The following is a 24,572-nucleotide window of genomic DNA, read 5'->3' on the forward strand; positions in this document are numbered from 1 at the left end:
AGCCCCAGGGGTGCGCGGCAGGGCCGGGCAGGCGCGCCCCCCGCCCCCGCGGCCTCGGCTGCCCCGCGCCGCGCCGCGCGGCTCCTGCCTCAGTTTCCCCCGCGCGCCCCGCCCCGCGCGCGCAGGATACCGCGAGAGTTCGCGCCGCCCCGCGCGGGGCTGGGGGGGGCGGGGCGGAGCGCGCATGTGCGCAGCGCGGCGCAGCCCGGCCGCCCGGACCCGGACCCGCGCCCCGCGCCCCCGGCCCGGCCCGGCCCGGCCCGGCCCGGCCCGGCGCAGCCCGCTGGGCGCCGCAGGTAAGCGCGCCCGGGCCGCCGCGCCCCGCCGCGCCCCCGCCCCGCCGCGCCCCCGCCCCGCCGCGCCCCCCGCCGCGCCGCGCCCCGGCGCCCGACCCCCGCCGCGCCGCGCGCCGCCTCCGCCCCTCCAGGAAAAGGCGCCATCTTGGTTCAGTGCCTCGGGCCCCGGCCCGCGCGGGCGGCCGGCCGCGGTGACAGGTGGGTGCGCGGCCGCCCGGGGCCAGCCCGGCCCGCCGCCCCCGCCCCGCCCCGCCCCGCCCCGCCCCGCGCCGCGCCCGCCGCGCGCCCCGGCCCCCCCCGCGCCCCGGCCCCCCCCCCGCGCCCCGGCCCCCCCCGCGCCCCGGCCCCCCCCGCGTCCCGGCCCCCCCCGCGCCCCGGCCCCCCCCGCGCGGCCGGGCCCGCAGGCCGGGAGGCCCCGGCCGGCCCGACCCGACCCGACCCGCCGCTCTGCAGCCGCCGCCTGCGGAGAAGGGCCGGGGCCGGCGCGGGGCGGCTGCTGTCCGCGCGCTCCCGGAGCCGCCGCGAGGACTTCCCAGGAAGTTTGCGGGGACCCCCGAGGCCGCCCCCCCAGGCCCGGATGTGGTGCCCCCGCGGCGGGCGCCCACTCTCCTGCCCTCCGACCTCCGCCTGCCCAGAGGTCTCCGGACCCTCCTGGGCCAGCAGCCCCTCCAGCTCCTCCCATCCACGGCAGCCCAGGCCTCCGGGGGGTCACCCCACCCTGCAAACTCCGCTGGGCCTTGGTGTCCTCGAGGGGGCCAGCAGGTCCCCCCGCAGAGCCGGCCCGCCGGAGCTTGGCGGCTCCCGGCGAGGCCCACAGGCCTGGGGCGGGCGTGTGCAAGGCCCGGCTGCGCGGTCGGGAGCTCAGGGCTGGGTTGGACCAGGGGTGCTTGCCGCGGGGTATAGTTCAGGGGTTCTCTGTGGCCATCTTGGCTTGTGTCTGTGTCCTGTGGAGGGTTCAGGGGTGCTGCCATGGGGTGGGGGAAGCCGTGGAGGAAAGCGTCGGGCTGCTGGGTGGCACAGCCTGTGGTGGCTGCCTCCCTGGCATAGCTACTGGCCCCCCGACTGCCCTCACGCTTGTTCCAGAGCCGGTGGGGCTGTGTCTGGGGATGTGGTGGTGCGAGATTGCTGCTGAGGGTGTCAGGACAGAGCTGGCGTCCAGCAGTGTCTTCAGGGTCGCCCAGGGAGGCCCCGGCTGGGCACACGAGCGGGGATGGGCGGGCGGGCATGGGGTGCAGGGCCGCGCCTCCCGTCTCCAAGTTGGGCCCCTTGGGCCTCACGGGCCGTCCCCTTGCTCTGCAGAGATGACCGACCCCTTCTGTGTTGGAGGAGGCCGCCGGCTCACAGGGTCCAGCAGGAGTGGGCCTGGGAAGGGCGGCGGCCGGGGCGAGGTCCGACTCTCCGTGCTGCATGACCCTCCGAAGCTGGGTAAGAGGCGTCAGACCAAGGGTCATTTCCAGGCTGTCCTGGGAAGCCGGGGCTGGGTGTGGGCCACCTCCCTGGACGTTGCGCTCCTGGGTGTCCAGGTGGGCTCCCAGGGCTTGGCTCAGGCCGCAGTGGGTGGTGCTCCCGGAGCGGTGGGTGAGTCTGGCCTGTCCTGTGCTGCAGCAACGTCTGTGGTCCGCGGCGGGCAAACCATGCCCGGCCAGGCTCCCCTCTGCTTGGACCCGGGAAGTCCAACCAGTGACAGGACAGAAGGGAAGAAAAAGGGGCGTCCGCGAGCTGAGACCCAGGCCCTGCGAGACATTCCCGTGAGCCCCGGGGCTGGGGTGGGAGGTGCTGGGTCTGGCGGGCCCGCCCTGCCCACACTCGCCCCCAGGGTTTGAGTGTGACCTGGTGCCAGGCCCAGGTGTTCTGAATTGCTATGGTGGCCCCGGGTCGGGCCGTCCACTCCGCAGGCCCAGGGAGGGAGCCGTGCCTGGGGCCCGGGTTGGCCGAGGCCTGGGAGGCTGCGGGGTCAGCAGCGGCCTTTCCCACGCCCAGCTCTCCCTGATGAACCAGTGGAAAGATGAATTCAAGGCGCATTCAAGGGTGAAGTGCCCAAACTCAGGGTGCTGGCTGGAGTTCCCCAGCATCTACGGGCTCAAGTACCATTACCAGCGGTGCCAAGGGGTAAGGGCTGTGGGCTGGGAAGAGCAAGCCGGGGGCCCGCCCTGCCCCAGCTGTCGCCATGGGTGTGCCTGGGCAGAGGCCCTGCGGCCCGCCCCAGCCTGCCCTCTCCCCCAGGGCGCCGTCTCGGAGAGGCGAGCCTTTCCCTGCCCCTTCTGCGAGGCCGCGTTCACCTCCAAGACCCAGCTGGAGAAGCACCAGGTTTGGAACCACGTGGATCGACCCCTGCCTGCTCCCAAGCCTGGGCCAGTCAGCCGGCCGGTCACCATCAGTCGGCCTGTGGGGGTCAGCAAGCCCATCGGAGTGAGCAAGCCGGTCACTATGGGCAAGCCAGTGGGGGTCAGCAGGCCCATCGGCATCAGCAAGCCTGTCTCAGCCAGCAGGCCTGTGCCGGTCACCAAGCCTGTCTCAGTCAGCAGGCCAGTGCCGGTCACCAAGTCAGTGCCGGTCAGCAGGCCCGTGCCGGTCACCAAGGCTTTGCCGGTCACCAGGCCTGTGCCGGTCACCAAGCCCGTGCCCATGACAAAGCTTGTGACGGTCGCGAAACACGTGCCAGTCGTGAAGCCGGTGACGGTCAGCAGGCCCATCGTGGTCAGCAAGCCGGTGACGGTCAGCAGGCCCATCGCCATCAGCAGACACTCCACGCCGTGCAAAGTGGTGCTGCTGCCCAAACCGGAGCACAAAGGCCCGCGCACGGCCGGGAGGAGCAGCGGTAAGAAAAGGTACAGGCGCCGTGGCCAGGCTGGGCTGCAGGGGGTGGGGTGGGTGCCTCCTGCCCTCACCGAGCCTGCTCCCCGCAGGGCTGCCGATGGCCCAGATGCTTGCCCCCTCCCGGCCAAGCAGGCCAGGCCGGAGAACGGGGGCTGTGGCCCGCCTAGCACTGCCCACTGCTCTGCCTTGCCGCTGAGCCTGGACCCCGGCAGCGGCCCCCTCTCTCCGGGCAGCAGGCCCGCGGGAGCCAAGGAGGCACCGCGGACCCCAGGCCCCGCGTCCCCACGCGAGGACGGCGCAGAGCGGACGAAGCACAGTAAGAGACGCGCCGGGCGGGCAGGGGGCAGGCAGCCACGTCGCCCCGCGGTTATTGGACCAACGTCTCGGCCCCGTTTTCTCTCCCCCGAGTCAGGAAGGAAACAGAAAACACCCAAGAAGTTCACCGGGGAGCAGCCCTCCATCTCAGGGACCTTTGGACTCAAAGGTGAGGCTGGCGAGCCGGGTGCCCACGGGGCCGGCGGGAGCACGTGCGCCTGGACACCCACCACCCTGCACTCGCAGGCCTGGCCAAGGCGGAGGACAAGTCCCGTGCCCACCGTGCCAAGAAGCAGGAGGCTCCGGGCCCTGATGACACGCGGAGGAAGGTGCCGCCGGCCCCGGGTGCTGGTGGCAAGGAGGCGCCAGCCCCTGCGGCTCACCTAGCCCCAGGTGGGGCTGCCGGCATGGCCCAGGCGGGGTCTCTGGGCGTGCAGGCTCGTCCGCGGGCCCCGCTGATGCCTGGCCTGCCCGCAGGTGGCCCCGAGGAACAGTGGCAGCGTGCCATCCACGAGCGGGGCGAGGCCGTGTGCCCCACCTGCGGCGTGGTGACCCGGAAGACCCTGGCAGGGCTCCGGAAGCACATGGAGGTGTGCCAGAAGGTGAGGCAGGGTCGCGGGGTGGTGGGTGGGCGGGTGGGTGGGTGGTGGGCAGGCAGGCGGAGCTCAGCGGGCTGTGTGTGCAGCTGCAGGACGCCCTCAAGTGCCAGCACTGCCGGAAGCAGTTCAAGTCCAAGGCCGGCCTCAACTACCACACCATGGCGGAGCACAGCGCCAAGGTATGCGCCCTGGCGCTCGGCCCGCCACGGGGGTGCCCGCGCACGGGGCTGCTCTGCCCATTCACGGGGGGCGGGCACTGAAGCCGGCCTCGCCCCCAGCCCTCTGACGCCGACGCCTCGGAGGGGAGCGAGCAGGAGGAGCGGGAGCGGCTGCGCAAGGTGCTGAAGCAGATGGGGCGGCTGCGCTGCCCCCAGGAGGTCAGTGTGCCTGCTGGGCGGGGGCCACGGCGGGGCGGGCACGGGCCCTGCTGCTGCTCACCCTGCCCTGGGCCCCCAGGGCTGTGGGGCTGCCTTCTCCAGCCTCATGGGCTACCAGTACCACCAACGGCGCTGCGGGAAGCCCCCCTGTGAGGCGGACAGCCCCTCCTTCCCCTGTGTCCACTGTGGCAAGACTTACCGCTCCAAGGCCGGCCACGACTATCACGTGCGCTCGGAGCACACGGCCCCGGTAAGCTGGCTCACCACCCCTCCCACCCCCGCAGGCGCACGCGGCCCCCGCCTCTGGTTGGTCCCTGTCTGCCGGCCGGTGCATCCCACTCTGGTCCCCGAGTTTCCCGCTGCTGACCCCGCTTCCTTGCCTTGCAGCCCCCTGAGGAGGCTGAGGACAAGCCCCCCGAGGCGGAAGCCTCACTGGGCATCGAGCGGACCCCCAGCGGCCGAGTCCGCCGTACATCTGCCCAGGTGGCCGTGTTCCACCTGCAGGAGATCGCAGAGGATGAGCTGGCCCGAGACTGGACCAAGCGGCGGATGAAGGACGACCTGGTGCCTGAGACCGCGCGGGTGAGCCGTGCTGGCCCTCGGCGGGACAGCCCTGCCCGTGTGGAGGGTGGTGGGGTCTGGAGCAGCCCTTCAGGCGAACCCGCCCTGGGCCCACTTGCTCTTGCAGCTCAACTACACGCGGCCAGGCCTCCCCGCGCTCAACCCCCAGCTGCTGGAGGCGTGGAAGAGCCAGGTCAAGGACAAGGGTCATGTCAACTGCCCCAACGAGGTGAGCTGGGTGGCGGGCGGCTGGGGGGCCCTCTGGCGCACCGCTCCTCGGGCTCCGGGGGTCTGGGGGCTCAGCGGCAGACCCCTCTGCAGTGCGGCTTGGACCTTCACAGAGGTCCGGGGTCCCCTGCTGGGGGCAAGGGGCGCACTCTTGGCACCCTGTGGAGACCCTGCCCATGCTTGCCCCTCTAGTGCTGCGAAGCCATCTACTCCAGCGTGTCTGGCCTCAAGGCGCACCTCGCCAGCTGCAGCAAGGTCAGTGCCAGGCCTGCACCCCATGGGCAGCCCCCGCCCTGAGCCCCACCCCAAGTTGCCAGCTCCTCACCCCGTGGGAGGGGGTGGGGCCTTTCCCAGACCCAGCTCTGCTTGCCCCCCTCCCCCAAGCCCGCGTCCAGACACACGTGGTCACGGGGAGGGTCCCTCGGGGTCGGTGCTGCGGCGCCCGAGCCCTGGGCCGGTGGGTCTGAACTGGCCGTCCCCTCACAGGGGGACCACCGGGTGGGGAAGTACTGCTGCCTGCTGTGTCCCAAGGAGTTCAGCTCGGAGAGCGGCGTCAAGTACCACATTCTGAAGACCCACGCGGAGGTGGGCAGGTGGCGGGCGAGGACGGCAGGCGGGCAGGCGGGCGGGCGGGCATGAGCCAGTGGCCCAGGGTGAGAGTCCTGCAGCCTTGGGCCCACCCTGCCGCCCCAAGCAGGAGCCCCGGCCCTCAGCGCCCCATCCCGTCCTGGTCTGTCCGCAGAACTGGTTCCGCACCTCAGCAGACCCGCCCCCCAAACACAGGAGCCGGGACCCTCCGGTGCCCAGGGCCGAGGCCTCGGAGGCCGAGGCCGAGGCGAGGAGTGTGGCAGGTGGGAGGAAGCGGGGCCGCAAGCCCAGGGAGCGGCCCCCCGAGGACCCCCTGCCCACAACATCCCCCCGCCGGGACGACTGGCCCCCAGGAGGGAGAGACAAGGGGGCGCGGGGCTCCACTGGCCGCAAGACAGGAGCCGGCAAGTCCCCTGAGAAGTGAAGGTGGCCACTGGCAGGTGGGTGGGGCCAAGCCCCCAGGCCGCCGAGCCCAGCTCTGTCCCGGGCAGAGGTAGCCAACCCGGGGTTCCCCGCCTGCAGTCTGCACCCCTCCCCTGCCTGCCTGCCTGCCTGTCCAGTGGGGCAGCCAGCCCCGTTTCCCCCAGTGGCAACTGAAGGGTACGCTGGCTGGCCTGAGGGAAGGCCGGGTGGCCGAGCGCCGTGGCCTGGAGGGCCTGCCCTGCCCCAGGCAGCACGCTGGGCAGTGCAGCGGCGGCACTGAAGGGCCAGGGAGAGTCTGTGGTCCGGGCCTTGGCACCATTGGGGCAGGCAGAGCGGGCGGGTGGCTTTGGACCCTCCCCAGACCCTGTGCCCCACCCCCATCCCAACCCCTAGCTTGGGGGTCCCCAGGGACCATGGTTCTTGGTTGAGGAGGCTCCTGAGCAGCCGCGCCTTGCCCTGACACTGGGGCCCATGCTGCCAGCTACCTACTGGCACGGCCTGAGTCTGACGCTGCCCGGGGACCCCAGCGCCCCTCCCCGCCCTGCTCTTGCGTCTGTTCTCTACCTCTCCAGGCCTCCCCTCCCCGCTTCCCCCCCCCTCCTGTGTCTATTGTGGGGGGGAGTTTGGACACCCCAGTGAGGCTCCCTGCTGGGGAGCTGGGCTCCGGCTTGCCCACCTGCTGCCTGGCTGCCAGCCCTGGGGAGCACGTGGGTGAGGAGCTGGGATGGCCAGACCTGGCAGGGCATGGCTGCTGGGGGACCCCCGAAGCCCCTTCCCCTGCCACTGTTTCTGGTTGTGTCTCGATAGGGAGAGCTGAAGGCCAGGGAAGGGGCTCCACCGCGTGGCAGCTTCGGGGCCCTGTCTTGGCTCTTTTTGGGGTGCTGAAGGCAGCTCTGTCTGGGCTGAGTGGAGATGAGGCAGGAGCACAGGCCCCTGGAGGTGGCAGCCATCGCAGCACCCCAGGGCCCCACCATGCAAGTGCCGTGGGGAGGGGCTGGCGCTCGGTCCTGGGATTGGACAAAGGCTGTTTTCCGCGGGGGGGTGGGGGGCTGAGGGCGCGGCTGTGCGGGTCCTGGACATGTGAATTTTGATGTCTGCCCATGGGCACGTCTCCGGGGTGTAGTGGGTGCAGGTCTTGTTGCTGTGACAAGTGACCACCATTTTTTTTTTTTAATTGTTTTTTATACAAAAACTCATAACTGACATTTTGGTGCTAAGGGTGTCCTGGTGCCGAAGGGGGGGCTGGGACTGGGCTGGGCTTCTGTCCTGCTCAGGGAGGCAGTGCTCAGCGGCCACCCCTAGCCCCCTCATGACCCCCTGGAGATGAGCGCTGGTACTGGGTCCCCCGCCTCTCCCGGCCCTTGGGAGGGGGTCTTGGGGTGGGAGCTGGTGGAGGCACAGCCTGACCCGATTCTTCCTCTGGCCACGTGCCACCATCCTGGGCAGCCCTGGCCTGGGGCGCTGGGAGGCTATGCAGAGAAGACCCCCTTCCCCCCGGGGCCCTGGGCTGGCGTGGCAGGTGCAGCACGAGGGGAGTCAGTCAAGGGGGCAGCCCGGGCGCGGCTGGGCTGGGCTGGGCTGGGCCGGGCCGGGCCGGGCCGGGGCCTGCGCCGGGTTCCCGGGCCCACGAGGGAGCGGGGAGCGGCCGCGGAGGGGCAGCGGGCTGGGAGGGCGGGCGCGGCAGCTGCACCCCCAGCCTCTCAGGCACTTGGCCCTCGGGGGTTGGGGGGCTGGGTTTTGCTGGGGGGTGTTTCCAGGTCACCCTCAAGTCCACGGGGGGCCCTGGTGGGGGTCCCGGCACCTGGTTTCGCACTTTAACCCCCTGCTTTACTTTGAAAGTGGCCGGGGCGGCCCCCGGCGGGGCCCTCCCGGGCGCGGCCGCCGCCCACTCGGCCAGGGCGGCTGCAGCGGCGGGCCCTGCGGGCGGCGGCCGGGCCGGGCCGGGCCGGGCCGGGCCGGGCCGGGCCGCGCCGCCGCGAGATCTACCTCTGCCCGCCCGGCCCGCGCCGCCGCGGGGACGGACAGGACGCGCCGCCCCGGCTGCGACGCGTGTCTCGCGAGACGCTCCGACGGCAGCTGCGCCCGGGCCCGCGGCGGGGCGGGGCGGGGCGGGGCGGCGCGGGCCGGCTGCGGACGGGACGACTGTATCCAATAAACGTTTATCGGCTTTTCCCGCGGCTCCGTGCGGCCTGCTTGGGGGGCGCCGACGCCCGCGCGGCCTCGTGGGGGCTGGGGGGGCGCCGCGCGCGCGGCCTGCTGGGAGTTGTAGTGCGCCGCGCGCGCGGCCTGCTGGGAGTTGTAGTGCGCCGCGCGCGCGGCCTGCTGGGAGTTGTAGTGCGCCGCGCGTGTCTGACGCGGGCCGCGGACCACAGCTCCCGGCGGCCCGAGCGGCCTCGGACATGGCGGCGGCGCCCCCGTCCTCCGCGGACGCCCCCCGGTCGCCCCCGCCGCCCCCCGCGGCCGGGGACGGGGCCGGCCGGCCGGCCGAGAGGAGCGAGGGCGCGGGCGAGGACCGGTAGGCGCGGGGCCGGCCCCTCGGAGCGCGGTGCGGGGCCCACGTGGCCCGGCCCCGGGCTGTCAGCGTGCGGCCGCGGCCGGCGGGGCGCGGGGTGCCGAGGGCGGTGGCCCGACCCGCGTCGGGCCGGGGCGGCGCCGCGCCAGCTTCGGGGACGCCCCCGGGGCCCCCGCCCGTGAGCGGGGCTGGTGGGCCCTTGCGGCGACCGGGCGCCGCCGGCGGCTCCAGGGCCCAGACGCGGCGCCAGGCGCCCGGGCCGCGCCGTCCCGACCACCGCCCGCCGCCGCCATCCGTCTCACGACCGGCCCCGAGGGTTCGGCCGGGCCGGGTCATCTGCTCTTGCAGCACCGGGAGGCCCGTCCCCCCCCCCCCCCCCCGACCCCCAGGCTTCTGGTGTGCTCAGGTGGGGCGGGGGATGGGCGCCGGCAGGGCATTGGGTGGGGAGACGGTTGGAGCCGGCTTCCGCTTCTCCGGCCGTAGCCTCCCAGCCCCTCCACCCCAACAAGCAGGGCTGGACACCAGGTCCCTCTCCTTTCACTCCTCACCGTGCCTTGCCGGCCCTTTAGCTCAGGCAGGGGGTCAAATATGGGTGGAGGCCCTGGTGCTCCTGCACACCAGTGTGGGAGGGCCACCTTGGACGCCAGGGAGGCACAGCAAGGGGCCGGCACGGTGGACCTCCCTTCTGTGAGCGACAGCAGCAGCAGCACCTGTGTGCCCCCACTCCCGAGATGCTGCTGGCTTCACTGGCTTGCAGGGAGGGCAGCTTGACAGCCCTTGGTTGGCTCCTTTGCCTCCCAAAGAAACTCCTTTCTCACCAAGGGGCTTTAACTCCATGGGCCTCTGGTGGGCACTGATGCTCAGGGAAGGAAACTGAGGCCAGCCACCAACCTCGACCCTGCACACCTGAAGGAGAAAGCGGTGAAGAAGGCCTCCCCCAGAGGTGGCCTGCTGACCAGCAGCTGTACACCGGGGCTCACCCAGCACCTCCCTTTTCTGGGCCAGCACAGGGCAGGTCCCTGGGCAGCTGGGACCCCATCCTGGGCTCCCCTGGACCGACCTGCCTGCCCCCACCCTTCTTGGTTCAGCTGCAGTCTCCTGGACATGAACCAGGCCTGCTGGGCTGGAGGGCAGGAGGGTGACCTCCTGGGAGCAAAGCGGCCCTGCCCCTGGAAGTGCCAGCAGAGGCCACCACCCACCCACCCCCACCCCCACCCCCGCGCCCTGGTGTGGAGTTTCCTCTCTCGAGCTTCCTGCGGGTCTGGTTATGAGGGGTGTAGTGGAGGCCAGGCCTGCGGGGCACCAGACAGTGCATATCTGAGCAGAGTCTAAGGCTACTGCTGAGGGTGGGGAGGGGTTGTGTCCCTGTGAAGGCTGGGCCTCCCTGGCCTTGAGGGATGCTGGAGCCTCCCCCTGGGGCGGGGCAGAGCAGTTATTCTTGGACTCGGCAGAGGGTAGAGTTTCAGGATTGTTTTTGCCTCCAGGAGGCACCTTGGGGCGGGGGTGGGGCACCCGTCTTGACATTCAGCTACTCTGCACCCAGAGGAGCCTGAGGGCTCCCGCCCTGTGAGGAGGGTGCATCGCAGCCCCAGGCAGGCCTCAGTGGGCAGGCGGTGGCCCCTGTGCCAGGTGGGGGCAGTTTGCCCTGCGCTGCGGCTGCTGCCTGGTCCGCGGCCACGAGGCCCCTCTTCCCCGCAGGGTCAGTGCTATTAATACCCGCCAGCGGCCCCCAGCACTGATCCGCTTAGGCCTGTGGCCTGGGCCCGGCTCTTCTGGCACGGGGGCTCCCTGGGCCTCCCCCTACAGAACCCCCCCCCCCCCCCATGAAGAGGCAGTTCAGGTGGGAGAGTTCCTGAGCTGTCCAGGGGGGCACTGTGGGTCTCAGGCTGGTGGTGATGCACCCACACACACAGGGTCACCCTGCGTCCCGGCCATGAGCAGCCCCCCTGTGTACCCTGGCATCAGGATCTCGGGGTGCTGGGCCCTTGGAGCAGAAGGCAGGTGAGTGGCAGGCCTGCCGTCTCTACGGCCGCTCGCTCCGTCAGACCTCGGCACAGGTGGGCTGGGCAGGCGCTCCTGGGGGCCTGGAGGGCACAGCCTGTGGGCATGGGGCATCAGCGAGCTGGGTCCTTGGGCTGACCCTTTGGCCCAAGGGATCCTGCTGGGAGCAGGAGAATGGGGTCTTGTGTGCGAGACTCCTCCACCCCAGGAGCCCTGCTGTGAGGACAGGTGAGGCTGCTGCGGGTCCAGGCTCAGAGCCAGGCACCAGGCTGAGAGGAAGGTGGGGGCCCTGCTCGGCATCAGGCCGTCTCAAGCCCTGAGGCTGGGTGTCTGCAGACACGCCCCAGAGGGTTCTGCAGCGGGGGTTGGTCCTTACCTCGGAGAGGAGGACTGGTCAGGAGGCCGGGTCCCCAGGTGGCATCGTCAGGGCTCCTCGCTGGGGCACGAGGCCAACCCCGGGGCAATCAGAAGGCCTGGAGAGCGGGCCCCGGGCAAGGGTCCCCAGCAGGGTCACCTGCCGGCTGCAGAGCTCCCCTCTGCAGCGCTAGCTGCTGGCACCGGCTGGTTACCTGGCTGCCCTGACAACGGGCGGCCTGTCCCCCGGCACAGCCGCAGCTCCCTGGGGCGGACGCGTCTGCTGTTTCTGTGCAGCAGGCCCAGTTCCGGCCTTGAGAGCCGTCACCGCCGGCCCCTTCTGGTCTCAGGCCCCAAGCCTCAGCTGCCGGCCCCACCTGTGCGGGGTCCCTGGGGGACCGCCGGGGGAAAGGCCGGTGCTCCTGCTGTTGGAGCCAGGCTGCACCCCACAGCCCCCAGCTGCCCTGCCTGGCTGCCTGAGCCACAGGGCCAGCGTTCAGACGCTCCGGGGCCTCCCCTCCCGCGCCCCTGCCCAGTTCCCCACATGCGGAGCCCGGGGGTGCACTGCTGGACGGGGAACTGGCGCCTCCTTGGTCCCCAGCCTGTACCCTCTGGCCCTTGGCCTTTCCCTGGGGAGCCCAGGCTCTGGGAGCAGGACAGCGTCCTGGCGGTGGAGACAGGCTGTCTTTCCACAGCCCCGTCCTCCGCCCCCAGGGCAGGCCCTCCCTCCCTCCCTCCCTCCCTCCCTCCCTCCCTCCCTCCGACCCGCCTGAGCCCGAGGGTGGGCCATGGGCCTGGGTAGAGCTGGCCTGTCCCCTCCCGCAGCAGCAACTCAGAGTCCCTGGACAGGCTCCTGCCGCCCGTGGGGGCCAGGCGCTCGCCCCGGAAGCGCACCACCAGCCAGTGCAAGTCGGAGCCCCCGCTGCTGCGCACCAGCAAGCGCACCATCTACACGGCCGGCCGGCCACCCTGGTACAATGAGCACGGTGCCCAGTCCAAGGAGGCTTTCGCCATCGGTGAGCGCCAGGGGATGCAGGGGTGCGGGGGGCCTGGCCATCTGAGCACCTGCCCGAGTCCCCTCCCCACAGGCCTGGGCGGCGGCAGCGCATCTGGGAAGACTACAGTGGCCAGGATGATCATCGAGGCGCTGGACGTGCCCTGGGTGGTGCTGCTGTCCATGGACTCCTTTTATAAGGTGAACCTGCCCCCCACTCCCGTGCCAACCCCCAGGCCCCCGCAGGTGCTGACCCCGCGGCGGCAGGAGCAGGCAGCACCCCCGTGCCTCTGCAGGTGCTGACTCCGCAGCAGCAGGAGCAGGCAGCCCAGAACAACTTCAACTTCGACCACCCAGACGCATTCGACTTTGACCTCATCGTGTCCACCCTCAAGAAGCTGAAGCAGGGCAAGAGCGTGAAGGTGCCCATCTACGACTTCACCACACACAGTCGCAAGAAGGACTGGGTAGGCAGCGGGCGCGGGGGTGGGGGGTGGGGGGTGGAGGGGGTGGGGCAGGCTGGCAGCTGAGGGCTCCCGCCTTGTCGGCAGAAAACGCTGTACGGCGCCAACGTGATCATCTTCGAGGGCATCATGGCCTTTGCAGACAAGACTCTGCTGGAGGTGAGGGCGCCCCTGGCCTGCCTGCGCGTCCCGCGGGACGGGCGCGCTCCCAGAGTGGGGTGCTGGGCGCGTGCTGAGCCCCAGGCCCCGCCAGCTCCTGGACATGAAGATCTTCGTGGACACGGACTCTGACATCCGGCTGGTGCGGCGGCTGCGCCGGGACATCAGCGAGCGGGGCCGGGACATCGAGGGCGTCATCAAGCAGTACAACAAGTTCGTCAAGCCGGCCTTTGACCAGTACATCCAGCCTACCATGCGGGTGGCCGACATCGTGGTGCCCCGAGGTGAGATGGCTGCCCCGCACCCGGGGGGAACACTTGCCCCCCGCCCCCGCCAGCCACCCCATGCCCTGGGGGGAGCACGCGGCGCCCCCGCCAGTCACGCCCTGCGCCCCAGGGAGCGGGAACGCTGTGGCCATCGACCTGATCGTGCAGCATGTGCACAGCCAGCTGGAGGAGGTGAGCCCCCTGCAGCCCCACTCCGGGGCCAGCCTGTCAGCCCCTGCCCGGCCTTCTTGCAGCCAGAGGCCTGGGCCCGGGGGTGGGGGCAGCGCAGACCTGGGCCTCACGCAGAAGAGGGCGCTCTTGGCCCTTCCCAACCTGCAGGGCACCCTTGGTGTCTGTGCCGAGCCCCGCCGTGTCATGAGCCAGGCAGCACCACCTGCTTCTCTGGGCCGGCCTCCTGACAGGGTCCCCCGGCCCCCTGGGTCTGCCTGTGCAGCCGGTGGGGGGGTGGGGGGGCAGGTGGAGCCGGCCCTTCCTGCGGCCCGGGTGCTGGGCAGCGCGTGCACACGGGGGGGGGGGGGGGGGGGGCTGCAGGGCTGGGTCCCGGCGGCGACAGGCTGTTTGTCCGGTGGCGTGCGGGGGAGCCGCCGTCACTGACGCCCGCCCGTTCCCTTATCTCTCTGGGTCGCCGCCGCAGCGAGAGCTCAGTGTCAGGTAAGACCTCGCGCCCCGCCCAGCAGGCGGCGGCATTTCCCGCGTCCAGGGGAGCTTGGGCTCGGGACGGTCACGGCCGGTCCTCCCCTGCGGCAGCCCTGCTCCTGCCTCCGAAGGGCGGTGGTGGCCCCCACAGCTTCAGCAGGTCCTGGCTACCGCCGAGGAGCCTGCACGGAGGGTCAGGGCCCCCCCAGGGCCAGCACCCTGGGCTTCCCAGACTTCTCTGCAGGCTCCTCCTGGGTGCCCTGGGCCCAGGTCGGCCTGAGCCAGCACTGCCGGGCCCCGCAGCGCTGGCCCCAGACTCGCCCTCAGCTGCTGGAAGGCCTGGTCTGGCCTCCCCCGGGGAGGGGCAGCCCTGTCCACCCCAGCCCCCAGGCAGCGCGGCCCGCAGGAGCTGGAGGGGCTGGGGCCTCACAGGCCCAGCCCCTTGCGCTTGAGGCAACACGGCTCCTGGCTCCTCGCCGTGGCCGGCTCGGCTGCCTGGCCTGGCTTCCCTGCGGCTGGGAAGCCCGGGGCTGAGCCCTGGCAGGAGAGCTGGTAGCACTCGGACCCTACACCGCGTGGGAACGGCTCCAGGGCGGCCTCCTGCAGGTGCGCGGCCTCCTGCCGCCCCGAGACCCGCCCTGCAGGGGACCCCGGGGTTTCAGGCCCAGAAACACCGGGCTCCAGGCCCCGCCTCGCCCTGTGCGGGTCCGCCTGGGGCGCTGGGGCCACGGGTGTGGGTGTAGGGGCCAAGGCGCCAGGGCCCCCCGCAGCCCAGCCGGTGGCCACAGGGACACCCGTGCTCCCCGCTAAGCGGTCTCTCTCTGTTCTCTCCCTCCTCTCTAACCCCGGGTTTCCCGCCCTGGTCCCCGGGACACCGCCTGGCGAGCAGAGGAAGCTGCGCTGGGATGTGTGAGGACCGAGTGTGCTCTGGCTGCCCGCGGGCCCGCACGGCATGCCCCCATGGGGTGCGCCCTCTCCGAGGGCTGGGGGTCACCTGGGAGGGTTGGGGTGCCACCAGGGACCAAGCCCGGCCGTGCCTCTGGATCTGGGCCGGGCAGAGCTCCCCCTCCCCTGCAGGCCCTTTCCGCTTCTGGGGCGGGGGCTCTGCCGCAGCCCTGCTTCCTGCCTGGCGCTCGGCGCCGCCGCCCTGTGTCCGGTCACCTCGGCGGCCGTAGGTCGGGGCCTTCCTGGGGTCAGCACAGGTGGCTGGGGACCCCGCGCGCCCCTGCTGTCTGCACCGCCCAGTGTCCGCATGGGGACCGGCCGGGAGGAGCCCCCCTGAGTCCCGGGCTTGTGTCCCCAGGGCCGCGCTGGCCTCCGCCCACCAGTGCCACCCCCTGCCCCGGACGCTGAGTGTCCTCAAGAGCACCCCCCAGGTGCGGGGCATGCACACCATCATCAGGTGAGCGCGGCGGGCGGCGGCGCCCAGGGCCCGCGCCGCTGCCCGCCGCTCACACCCGCGCCGCCGCAGGGACCGGGAGACCAGCCGCGACGAGTTCATCTTCTACTCCAAGCGGCTGATGCGGCTGCTCATCGAGCACGCCCTGTCCTTCCTGCCCTTCCAGGTGGGCGCGCGGGCGCGGGGGGCGGGCCGGGGGCCGGGGCCGGGCTCACCCCCTCCGCCCCCAGGACTGCGCCGTGCAGACCCCGCAGGGCCGGGACTACCGCGGCAAGTGCTACGCCGGGAAGCAGGTGCGCGGCGCCGGGGCCGGGCCGGGGCGGGGCGCGGCGGGGCGGGGGGCGGCCCCCCACTCAGTGCCGCCGGCCCCCAGATCACAGGCGTGTCCATCCTGCGGGCCGGTGAGACCATGGAGCCCGCCCTCCGGGCCGTGTGCAAGGACGTGCGCATCGGCACCATCCTCATCCAGACCAACCAGCTCACCGGGGAGCCCGAGGTGGGGCCGGGGGGCGCCTGGGGGGCTGCCTGGGGGGCCGGGGGGGCTGGCGGCGACCCCGTCCCCGCCTGCTTGCAGCTGCACTACCTGCGGCTGCCGAAGGACATCAGCGACGACCACGTGATCCTGATGGACTGCACCGTGTCCACGGGCGCCGCGGCCATGATGGCCGTGCGCGTGCTGCTGGTGCGCGGCGGGCCGGGGGCCGGGGGGCGGGGGGCCGGCGGGGGGCCGGGCTGACCAGCGCCTCCGCGCCCAGGACCACGACGTGCCCGAGGACAAGATCTTCTTGCTGTCCCTGCTGATGGCGGAGATGGGCGTCCACTCGGTGGCCTACGCCTTCCCGCGCGTGCGCATCATCACCACGGCCGTGGACAAGCGCGTCAGCGACCTGTTCCGCATCATCCCGGGCATCGGTGAGCCGGGCGGGGCGGGGCGGGGCGGGGGCCCGGGGTGGGGGGGCCCGGGGCGGGGGGGGGGTGCCGAGCCAGCCCCGCCTCTGCGTCCCCAGGGAACTTCGGCGACCGCTACTTCGGGACGGACGCGGCCCCCGACGGCAGCGACGAGGACGAGGCGGCCCCCCCGAGCTAGCCCCGGCGCTCCGCGGCCGCCCAGACGTATTTTGATTAAAGAGACGTTGCCCGCGCGTGTCCGTGCGTCCGTCGGGGGTGGGCGCTTCGGGACCGCGTCGTGCGGGCCCCCGGGCGGGCCGTCCTCCCGCTCGGGCTCGGCGAGGGCCGCGCTGTGGCCGGCCCTGGCTGTGCAGGTGCCGCTGTGGCCACCGGGGCTGGACGGAGGCCCCGGGCTTCGGAGCCCCGCCCCGCCGCCGCTCGCTCGGCCGGCGGAAATCCGCGCGGGCGCTGCAGGAGGGAGGGGGCCGCCCTGGGCGCTGGGCCCCGGCCCGGCTGCAGGTGAGGCGGCCAGGGCTTCGGGCTTGCCACGCCCAGCCTGGCGCCCCTGCCCCGGCCCGGGGTGAAGGCCAGCTGCGTGGCCTCTGGGCGGCCTGCGGGGGCCAGCCTGCCCCGGCGCACCTCGGCCGGCCCCGCCTGGCGGCACCACCTCCGTCCTGCAGGCCTGGCCCTGGCGCCGGGCCGTGGGGGCCGTGGGGGCGGTCATGGGCGGGGACAGGAAGTGGCGGGCCGAGGGCGCGCTGGGGGCGGGGGAGGCCAGTCCGGGCGCCGGCAGGCACCAGGCTCGAGGACCAGCTTGCCCCGAGGTCCGCGCGAGGGGACTCCCCCAGCCTGGTGAGACCCTCGCCCGTCTCCAGGGCCCCACGGCGCTCGCTCAGGCCCCGGCCCCAGTGAAGCCTCGCCCTGCTTGGCAGTGGGCGGCAGCGGCCCCCTGGGCCTGCTGGGGATGGGGGCCTGCGTTGCTGGAGAGCCCGGAGTGCTGCTCAGAAAAGGGGCAGCCCCCACCGGCAGGCCTGGCGGGGGGAGCAGGCAGCGGCCTGAGGGTCGCGGCCCCACCCTCTCAGCCACCTGCCCTGGGCCGGCCCCCGGGGAGAGGGACCGAGGCCTGAACACTGGCCGCGCTCGGGCGGCTCTGGCGGCCAGGCCACAGGCTGAGGGGGCTCTTGGGCCCGTTTCCTGCCAGGACGGGTGGGTGGAGGTGGGCGGCTTTCTGACTGCCCGGGGGTCTCGAGGGCGCCAGTGAGGGAAGGGGCTGTTCCTGCAGCCCCCGGCCCCGCAGCCCAGGCACACGAGGAGCCCCTGCAGCGGCTGTGTGGGTCAGGGCTTCCAGCGAGGGGACGCGGTGCTGCAGCCTCCAGCGCCGGGGGCTCAGCCCAGGGGTGGGATGGCAGAGGCTGAGGGGCAGCACCTGGCACTCCTCCAGTGTCCAGAGACTGCGGGAGACACGGGGCCAGGCGGCGCCTCCAGGGCTGTCCAGCCTGAGAATGCTGAGTCCGGGGTTCACTCTCAGGTTCGTCAGCCCGGGAGGCGCCACCCCTCCCAGCAGCCGCCACAGCCGAGGGAGCCCGGGGTGCCCGCCAGGGGACGGCCCAGCCCCGGCGCTGGGCGCACATGGCCAGGCTGGGGAAGGCAGGCCTGGGTGGGGCTGGGGCCGCCCGGAGTCGGGAAGCACCACCGGGCACCTGCACTGGGGGCGGGGGGCACAGGGCCCCCGGGGCAAGCCAGGGGGTCTCCAAGACCAAGCCAAGGTGGGCGGGAGTGGGAGGGCTGGGCCGGGAGCCGGGATTCGCAGTGGCCTCCATGGGACAGCGGGGGGGCCTTGGGCCTGGCTCCGGCGCCGGTGCCCCGAGGCCCCAGGGGTCCTGTGGCCGAGGGGAGGGCTGGCCCCGGGGAGTTCCACCTCCACGGCCCGGGGAGGTGGCCAGGGCAGTGGGGGTGCTGCTCCTGGGGCAGTGGTCAGGCGCTCGAGCCATGGGGCATCGGCGTGGATGGGGCGTCTGGCAGAGGCGGTTCTGACCAGGGAGGCCCAGGCCCCGCCGCGGGTCAGCGCTGCCCCCACCCAAATCCTGCTTAGTCCCCCAAGGTGTGCCAGAGGCGGTCGCGCGGGCCGCAGGGGCGGGCAGGGGTTAGCCCTGGCCCTAGCCAAGGCAGCGGGAGCACTGGGCAGTGGGCGGCAGCCCAGGGGAGGGGCAGGGTCCGTGGACCCACCCCATCAGCACACCCGTTGGGGCGTGTTCTGCCTGGTGGAGAGACCCAAGCCTAGGCCAAGATCAGGTCGCTGGGGCGCGCCCCAAGGGGTTCTGGATTGCGCGCGGGTGTGTGTGTGTGTGTGTGTGTGTGTGTGTGTCGAGGGCGCCAGTGAGAGAAGAGGCTGCTTCTGCGGGCCCGGGCCCCTCAGCCCAGGCACACGACGAGCCCCTGCGGCAGCTGCGCGGGTCAGGGCTTCCAGCGAGGGGACGGGGTGCCGCGGCGTCCAAGCACTCAAGGGCAGGGCCTGAGCGAGCGGGCGCCCGGCTTCTCCTGCCCCTTCCCTTTTATAATAAACTTGCCTTGCGGGCATTTTTCACGGGATTCCAACCAAGAACAGAAGGGAGACCCAGGAGCAGCCCCTGGCTCGGCCAGCCTCCGGGCGGGAGGCTCCGGGAGGCCCACCTGGCCTGCGCTTGGGCACACGGCCGGGCCCGCGTCAGGCGCCAACACGCCCCCCGCCCCCCACGCCCGCCCTCCAGGGGCTGCTGCTGCCCGGGAAGGTGCCGAAACCGGTGGTGACGGCTCACAGGAGGGGGTTTCCAGCCACCTGCTCGAGTCCCGGGGCTCCCCAGGCCCACTCCCGCCCAACTCACCAAGAAACCGGAGGCTGTTTGGAGCCGACTTTTATTGTGCTGGCCGCCCGCCCGCGGCGTGGACACACACACGCACATATGTACACACGGGGCACCCGGCCCTGACACCCGGCGGGCCGCGCCATGGCAGGCCCACGGCCCCATGGGCAGGAATGTGCGGGGCGGGCACGCCCCAGGCCGGCCACCCCACACCCTCACCCCCAGGGGTGACGCCCGAGGGGCCTGCTGCCCAGCCAGCGCCCTCTGGCTCTGCCCCTCAGGTCCAGCGGGCACTGCCCGGCCGATCAGAGACCACACGCTAAGCAGCACTATCTACGCAGGCGGAGACGGAGGGAGGACAGAAGGGAGACAAGAGGCGGCACATCACAGAGCAGGCGCGGCGGCCCCGCCGCTCGGCGCACACTGGCCAGCGCCCCCGCGGGCCAGCACCGGCCTCAGGCGGCGGGACACACCCAAGGGCACCGCCGCGCTCCACTTGCCAGGGAAGCAGGAGTCTTGAGACGGGGAGAGGTGCTGCCCGCAGAGCCAGCGGAACGCCCCCTGGACGGCGCGGCCGGCCCTCGCGACTTCTTTTTTTTAAACGTTCTGCAGGAGTCTGGGTTCAGCCGACTTCCAGCCTGCGCCCCACGCGCCCCCGCCTGCGCTGGCGTTCCCAGCAACCCGGCGGGAAGTCCACAGCCAGAGGTGCCAGGAAGAGCCGGCGCCCGCGGGGGCCTCGGCCAGGGCGCCGCAGCGCAGTCCAGGCTTCCCCCTGCTTCGCGACACGACTCCCAAGTCCTCCCCGTCCCGGGTGGTCAAACCAGGGGGTCCGCGTCTCAACTCTTCACGAGGTCCAGTGTGCACAGCGGCCCCCCTCCCCCGCCGGCATCCTGCCGCTTTCAGTGAGCCAGAACAACAGGACGGGACCAACACGGCTGCCGAAGGGCTGCGGACAGCCCGACACCGGCTCCTCCGGACATGCCCCTTGGCACGGCCCTGGGGCGGGGCAGGTGGCGGGCAAGCAGGGGCCGCAGGTCAGCGGGCAGGAGCCAGGGCTGCGGGAGGCTGGGCTGCTGCGTCGGGCCGGAGAAGGCCTGTGCGGCCGAGCAGGCTTTGGTCCAGCGGCTCCCCCGGCACCCCATGTGTCCAGCTCAGTCCGGGTCACTGGTGCTGAATGAAGGGGCGAAGGGGGCGGGAGGCGCTCGTGCAGGCGGCCACCCGACGCTCAGCTGCCCGGCTGGGACGGCAGGGCCCCCAAGGTCCCCCCCGAGGGCCACAGGACAGGCAGGCCTGCGGGAATGTGAGGGCTGGCGGGGTGGGGGGGAGAGGACGTGGCCGGGCTGCCCACCAGCGCTGGCCGCTCCGGGCCGTTCGGAAGGTAGAAACGCGGCCTCCGCAGCTTGGTGACGACGCTCCTCAGCGGACAGCTGCCGGCCACGGGACGCGGGGGACTGCGGTCTCAGCACTGGGGGGGGGGAGCGGGGGGACCCTGCCCAGGCAGGCGGAGCAGCGCGGCCTCAGGCCCGTCAGGCCCGACCTGGCCGGAGCCGCAGACAGACAGACGTGGACACGACCCACACATGCTACTGACACGGGGAAGACGGAAGCTGACCGCAGCGAAACTGCTTTAAAGACCGCATGCTACGCACTTCGCGGGGAGGTGGGCGGCGGGCACGGAGGCGGGAGGGCCAGCGCGCCCTCCCGGTCCCCGCCGCTGCGGCCCGAGACTCCGCGGCGGAGGCGCTGACCAGTCCTCTCACCACCGCTGCTCTGCGCCTAATTGAACCCGTCGGTGTGGTAGCTGGGGTGGGAGTCGGCCGTGAGCTGGGTGGTCTCTGTGGCCGGCGCTGGCTGCACCGCGATGGGCGTGTCTGTGGCCTCTGGAAAGCAAGCGCCCGGCTGAGCCCCAGCGCCGCGCCTCAGCGCTCTGGCGGCCCGGGCCCCCCGCGCGGCCCGACTACGCCTACCACCGCGGCGGGTGGGGCCGCCCGAGTCTGCCTTTACCTCCGTTGTCCACGTTCACACCTCAACAGGCCCCGCCGCACCACACACACTCCCGCACAGTGTCAGGGCCCTCCTGTTTGACGAGATAGGGTGGTCAGGGCCCGCTCGGCCCGGGCCCAGCGCCGCCCCGGCCCCACTCACCCCGCTCGTCCGACTGCAGCTGCGCCTCCAGGTCCTCGGGGGACACGTAGAACTCGGCCTCCTCGCCCTCGGGCGCCTTGGGCTTGCACCGCCCGCAGCAGCAGTTGAAGCAGCAGCAGAGGCAGCAGCAGCAGTAGCAGCAGGTCAGCAGCCCACAGACGGCGAACAGCGCCTGCGGGGACAGCAGTGAGCCCGGCCCTGCCTGGACGGGGGCCGGGAGGCGGCGCTCGGAAGGGAGAGGGTGAGGAGAGGCCGTGGTGGCCCGCGTCCGGGTCCCTAGGTGCTCCTCTCCGCCCGGCCCCCCAGGAGGTGCCTTAGACTGGGGGGGCTCCCGTCTGGCTGGGGGGGGGGTGCCTCGGGAGCTATTCTATCAGCTGCACCCCTGCCCTCGCACGCGCTGCACTAAAGCGCCTCCCCGCCGACGGCCTCGCGCTCTAGTGTGCTTTGCCCTGAGGCGGTGGCGGACGGCAGAACCTACTGAGAACAGGCAAGTTTGAGGGTTCTGGGGTGCCCCCCACCTGCCCTGTAACAAAGGGACTTAACAGGAGACGCACAGACGTCAACCGGGCACGGAGGCAGGGTACAGACGCGGGGCGGGGGCGGGGCTGGTGGGGGACCCCGGCGGGCTTCCTCCAGCGGCACGGCACGCCGCGGAGCGAGGGCCCCTCCGGCCGCCAGGGGACGGGGCTCTGCCAGGAGGCGACGCGACGCCGAGAGACGTGCTCACCCCCAAGGGAGCCGCGGCCGCGCGTCCGGCGGGCCCGCCCGCTCACCTTGGCCCACCAGCTGGACAGCACGAAGTAGGTGTTGACGTTCTCCTCCCCGAACTGCTCGGCCACGTAGAGCCCCAGCGAGCCGTAGCGGTCGTAGATGTTCCTCTTGGTGGCGTCCGTCAGGATGGCGTGCGCGTTGTTGATCTCCTTGAACTTGTCCGCGGCCTCCGGGTTGTCGGGGTTCTTGTCGGGGTGGTACTTCAGGGCGAGCTTCCTGCACACCAAGCCGCCCGGTCGCTGCCCAGCGAGGGCGCCCCCCCACCCCGCGCCTCCTCAAGAGCCGTGCTGCCCCCCGGCGGCCGAGTGGCTCGCCGCGCCCGGCCCCCTCACCTGTAGGACTTTTTGATGTCGTCGGAGGTGGCGTTCTTGTCCAGCCCGAGCACGTGGTACAGCGACTCCCCGGAGGTGGAGAGTGAGCGCTGCCGCTGGTCGGCCATGTCGGCACCTGCGGGCGCACGACGGTCAGCGCCCCAGGGCCCCGGTCAGCGCCCGGCTCCACGCCCAAGGCTGTCCCAAGCGGACCCCCCGGCCAAACCTCAAGGCAGAAAACGCCCAGAGGCGGCGGAGCGCCGGGCCAGGTAAGGGCGGGAGCTCCCACCACCGCTGCCTGCGAGAAGCTCTCGGCTGCTGGGAGTCCCGTTTTCCAAACAGCCTCACACGCGGGAGGCCCCCGCCGCCGAGGCGCAGGGCGCGGGGCCGTCCACACCCCAGGAACTGACCGCCTGGGGGGGCGCCGGGAGCCGTTCCTGACACAGCAGCTGGACAGCGCTGGGCGGGCCTGGACGGGCAGGGAGGGGGCGTGTCGGGCGACGAGGCGGCTCCACGGCAGAGACGTGGCACAACCCGGGAAGTGGGTCTTTGGCAACAGGGAAACGGGTAAACCGCGGACAGAAAAGAGGGCGGCCCCGGGGAAGCGGCGCGTTGCTCTCAGGCAAACGTTTCCAGAGGCGGGAGGGGCTCCCCAGCTGGGGCTCTGGAGGCGGCGGGCAAAGGAAAGACGCGGCCCAAGGGGGTGGGGGCCGCGCCGGGGGCCTGGAGCACAAACACGCCGGGAGGCAGCGCCAGCCGGGGCGCTGGCCAGGCGCGGCCCTCGCACAGGCCGTCTGGCTGCTCACACGGAAGGGCCTCAGGAGCCCACGGACGTGACGTGGATCAATCAGCAAGGCCGCGGGCCGCGTCGCGGGAGACCGTGCTGCTCCTGGGGCGCAGCGCCACCCCAGCAGCCAGGGGCCACGCGAGGCCCCGAGGGAGCAGCGAGAAGCTGACCCTGCGGCGTGTCTGCAGGAAGCCGCCTTCCCGGGGCCCCAGCACGTCAGACGCTGCAAAGGCAAAACCACAGGGGCAGGAAGAAGCCCGGAACAGGGTCTGGGCAGGGCCCAGGGGACACTGAGGCGAAACAGAGCTGCCTGTGACCCCGCGGTGGGCGTGGGCGTCACCCTCGCTGGCCCTGGAGACCCCTGGGGCGGGCGCCACCGAGCGCCGGATGCCCACCCAGCTGGCCCCGGACATGTGGAGGCCGGGGCGGCTGCCCTCTGTGCGGTGGTCGGCGGGCTGGGGCGGCCCGTTCAATTCTCCCACGAGGGCAAAACCAGGAGTCAGCGTCCCCAGGGGCCAGTGGCAAACCCGGGCGCTGACCCCTCGCCCTACGGGGCCCGCTGCCGGGAGCGGGAAGGTGAGAAAAAAGGAAGGGCGGGCTCAGGCGAGCCAAGGAAAAGCCAGAAACAGAACAAGCGAGAGCTGAGGGGGCAGCGCAGCACCCCCAGCCCTGGGCAGGGCCCTGCGGGCGGCGCCGGGGCAGCTCGGGAGCCGGACGGGGCGCCACACCCAAGCGGGCGGCCGAGCGCAAGCCACAGGGACGCGGCTCGCCCCTGATCGCGGGGGACGGGCCGAGCACGCCAGAAACCAAGCTCGGCCCCGCTGCCTGCAGGAACCGAGGCTCGAGGGCCCGGCTGGGAACGCGGCCAACCCCCTCCGCACCCTCGTGGCCACGCGGGCGAGCGAACACGGAGTCCAAAACGCACCAAAGACTAGGAAGTAAGACCTGAAACTGCGAAACACAGAAGTGGGCATCGGTGAGGGCCCGGGCAGCCCCCCAAGACGCAGCCCGTGCACTCAGCCCCAAGGGTGACAGGCGACCCCAGACCCCCGCAGGGAATGCAAACTGGACCTGGGTGTGCTGACCCCTCGCCCGAGACGGCCAGTGGTCCTGGGGGGGCAGGCAGAAGGGGCATCCCCGACGCCTGCGAGGCCTCAGGCCTCCCTCAGAGCCCCTGGTGCTGGGCCAGAGACCCCCAGGACGCCATGCAGGCAAGGGCCCGGCAGCGCCCAGGGAGGGGCTGGGAGACGAGATGGACAGCCTCTGCGGATGGAGGAACAAAGCCTGGCCATGGGCAAGCCGGAGGGACCAGGGGCCATCAGAGGCGGGACGGGGCCCTGGGGCAAGGTGGAGCCAAGCTGGAGAGGTGCAAGGGACCTTGGCCCTGGACCCCCCGCAACCCCACAGGGGCACAAGCCAGGCGGAGGGCATGGCCCCTGGCCGGGCCACGGCACACAGAGCCCGAGTCTGACAGGCTCCAGGCTGGGCAAGGGTCCTGAGGCCGGTTCTGAAAGCTCCAGGCTATGGCCTCGGGCGAGCCCCAGGGCGGCTGCAGATGGCCGGCTGGACCGCAGGGCCCAGGGACGCCTGCTGGTGTCGAGGCGGCACACCTCTGCCAGCCCCAGGACTGGGATGTGCCCACGGAACTGGACAGCGGGGCCAGCACTGCCCACCTCAGTGCCAAGCTTTGGCACTCAGACGAGTCCAGAAGACAGACCTGCCAGCGATGCGCCTTCTGCCACTGGCGCCGGCCACGCGGCGGCGTCCAGAGCGGCCGCAGAACGACGGTCACTGTGTCCAGGCCATTCCGGAAGCGGCTC

The 24,572-nt window shown here is 72.6% G+C and overlaps 3 protein-coding genes across 5 annotated transcripts; 2 read left to right on the forward strand and 1 right to left on the reverse strand.

Annotated features, from left to right (window-relative positions):
* Positions 1–1,597: 1,597 nt before the first annotated feature.
* Positions 1,598–6,205, forward strand: ZNF512B (zinc finger protein 512B; the record flags this gene model as incomplete). The annotated part of the gene is made up of 16 exons (XM_084259731.1): positions 1,598–1,721; positions 1,902–2,044; positions 2,277–2,405; positions 2,520–3,124; positions 3,203–3,429; positions 3,526–3,597; positions 3,675–3,821; positions 3,906–4,030; positions 4,114–4,206; positions 4,306–4,404; positions 4,484–4,654; positions 4,792–4,986; positions 5,093–5,194; positions 5,386–5,448; positions 5,680–5,778; positions 5,936–6,205. The coding sequence occupies 16 exons, from the start codon at positions 1,598–1,600 to the stop codon at positions 6,203–6,205; spliced, it is 2,664 nt and encodes an 887-aa protein (XP_084115857.1).
* Positions 6,206–10,537: 4,332 nt separating this feature from the next.
* UCKL1 (uridine-cytidine kinase 1 like 1) lies at positions 10,538–16,152 on the forward strand. 3 transcript variants are annotated; one of them, XM_084259725.1, is made up of 14 exons: positions 10,538–10,717; positions 11,897–12,266; positions 12,362–12,532; positions 12,617–12,688; positions 12,783–12,972; positions 13,085–13,146; positions 13,610–13,626; positions 14,915–15,013; positions 15,083–15,176; positions 15,241–15,303; positions 15,384–15,506; positions 15,585–15,692; positions 15,766–15,922; positions 16,018–16,152. In XM_084259725.1, exons 1-14 carry the CDS (start codon positions 10,650–10,652, stop codon positions 16,095–16,097), a joined length of 1,674 nt encoding a protein of 557 aa, XP_084115851.1. In that variant the 5' UTR covers positions 10,538–10,649; the 3' UTR covers positions 16,098–16,152. The 3 variants fall into 3 exon arrangements, with proteins under 3 accessions (XP_084115851.1, XP_084115853.1, XP_084115852.1); XM_084259727.1 differs by having other exon boundaries at positions 11,900–12,266; XM_084259726.1 differs by lacking the exon at positions 13,610–13,626 and adding an exon at positions 14,501–14,520 and having other exon boundaries at positions 11,900–12,266.
* A 4,362-nt stretch (positions 16,153–20,514) lies between these two features.
* On the reverse strand, positions 20,515–22,093 carry DNAJC5 (DnaJ heat shock protein family (Hsp40) member C5; the record flags this gene model as incomplete). The annotated part of the gene is made up of 4 exons (XM_084259729.1): positions 20,515–20,618; positions 20,884–21,055; positions 21,657–21,870; positions 21,987–22,093. 4 exons carry the CDS (start codon positions 22,091–22,093, stop codon positions 20,515–20,517), a joined length of 597 nt encoding a protein of 198 aa, XP_084115855.1.
* Positions 22,094–24,572: the final 2,479 nt, after the last annotated feature.

Source organism: Talpa europaea (genome assembly GCF_964194135.1).
Source record: "Talpa europaea genome assembly, contig: HAP1_SCAFFOLD_77, whole genome shotgun sequence".
NCBI classification, from domain to species: domain Eukaryota; kingdom Metazoa; phylum Chordata; class Mammalia; order Eulipotyphla; family Talpidae; genus Talpa; species Talpa europaea.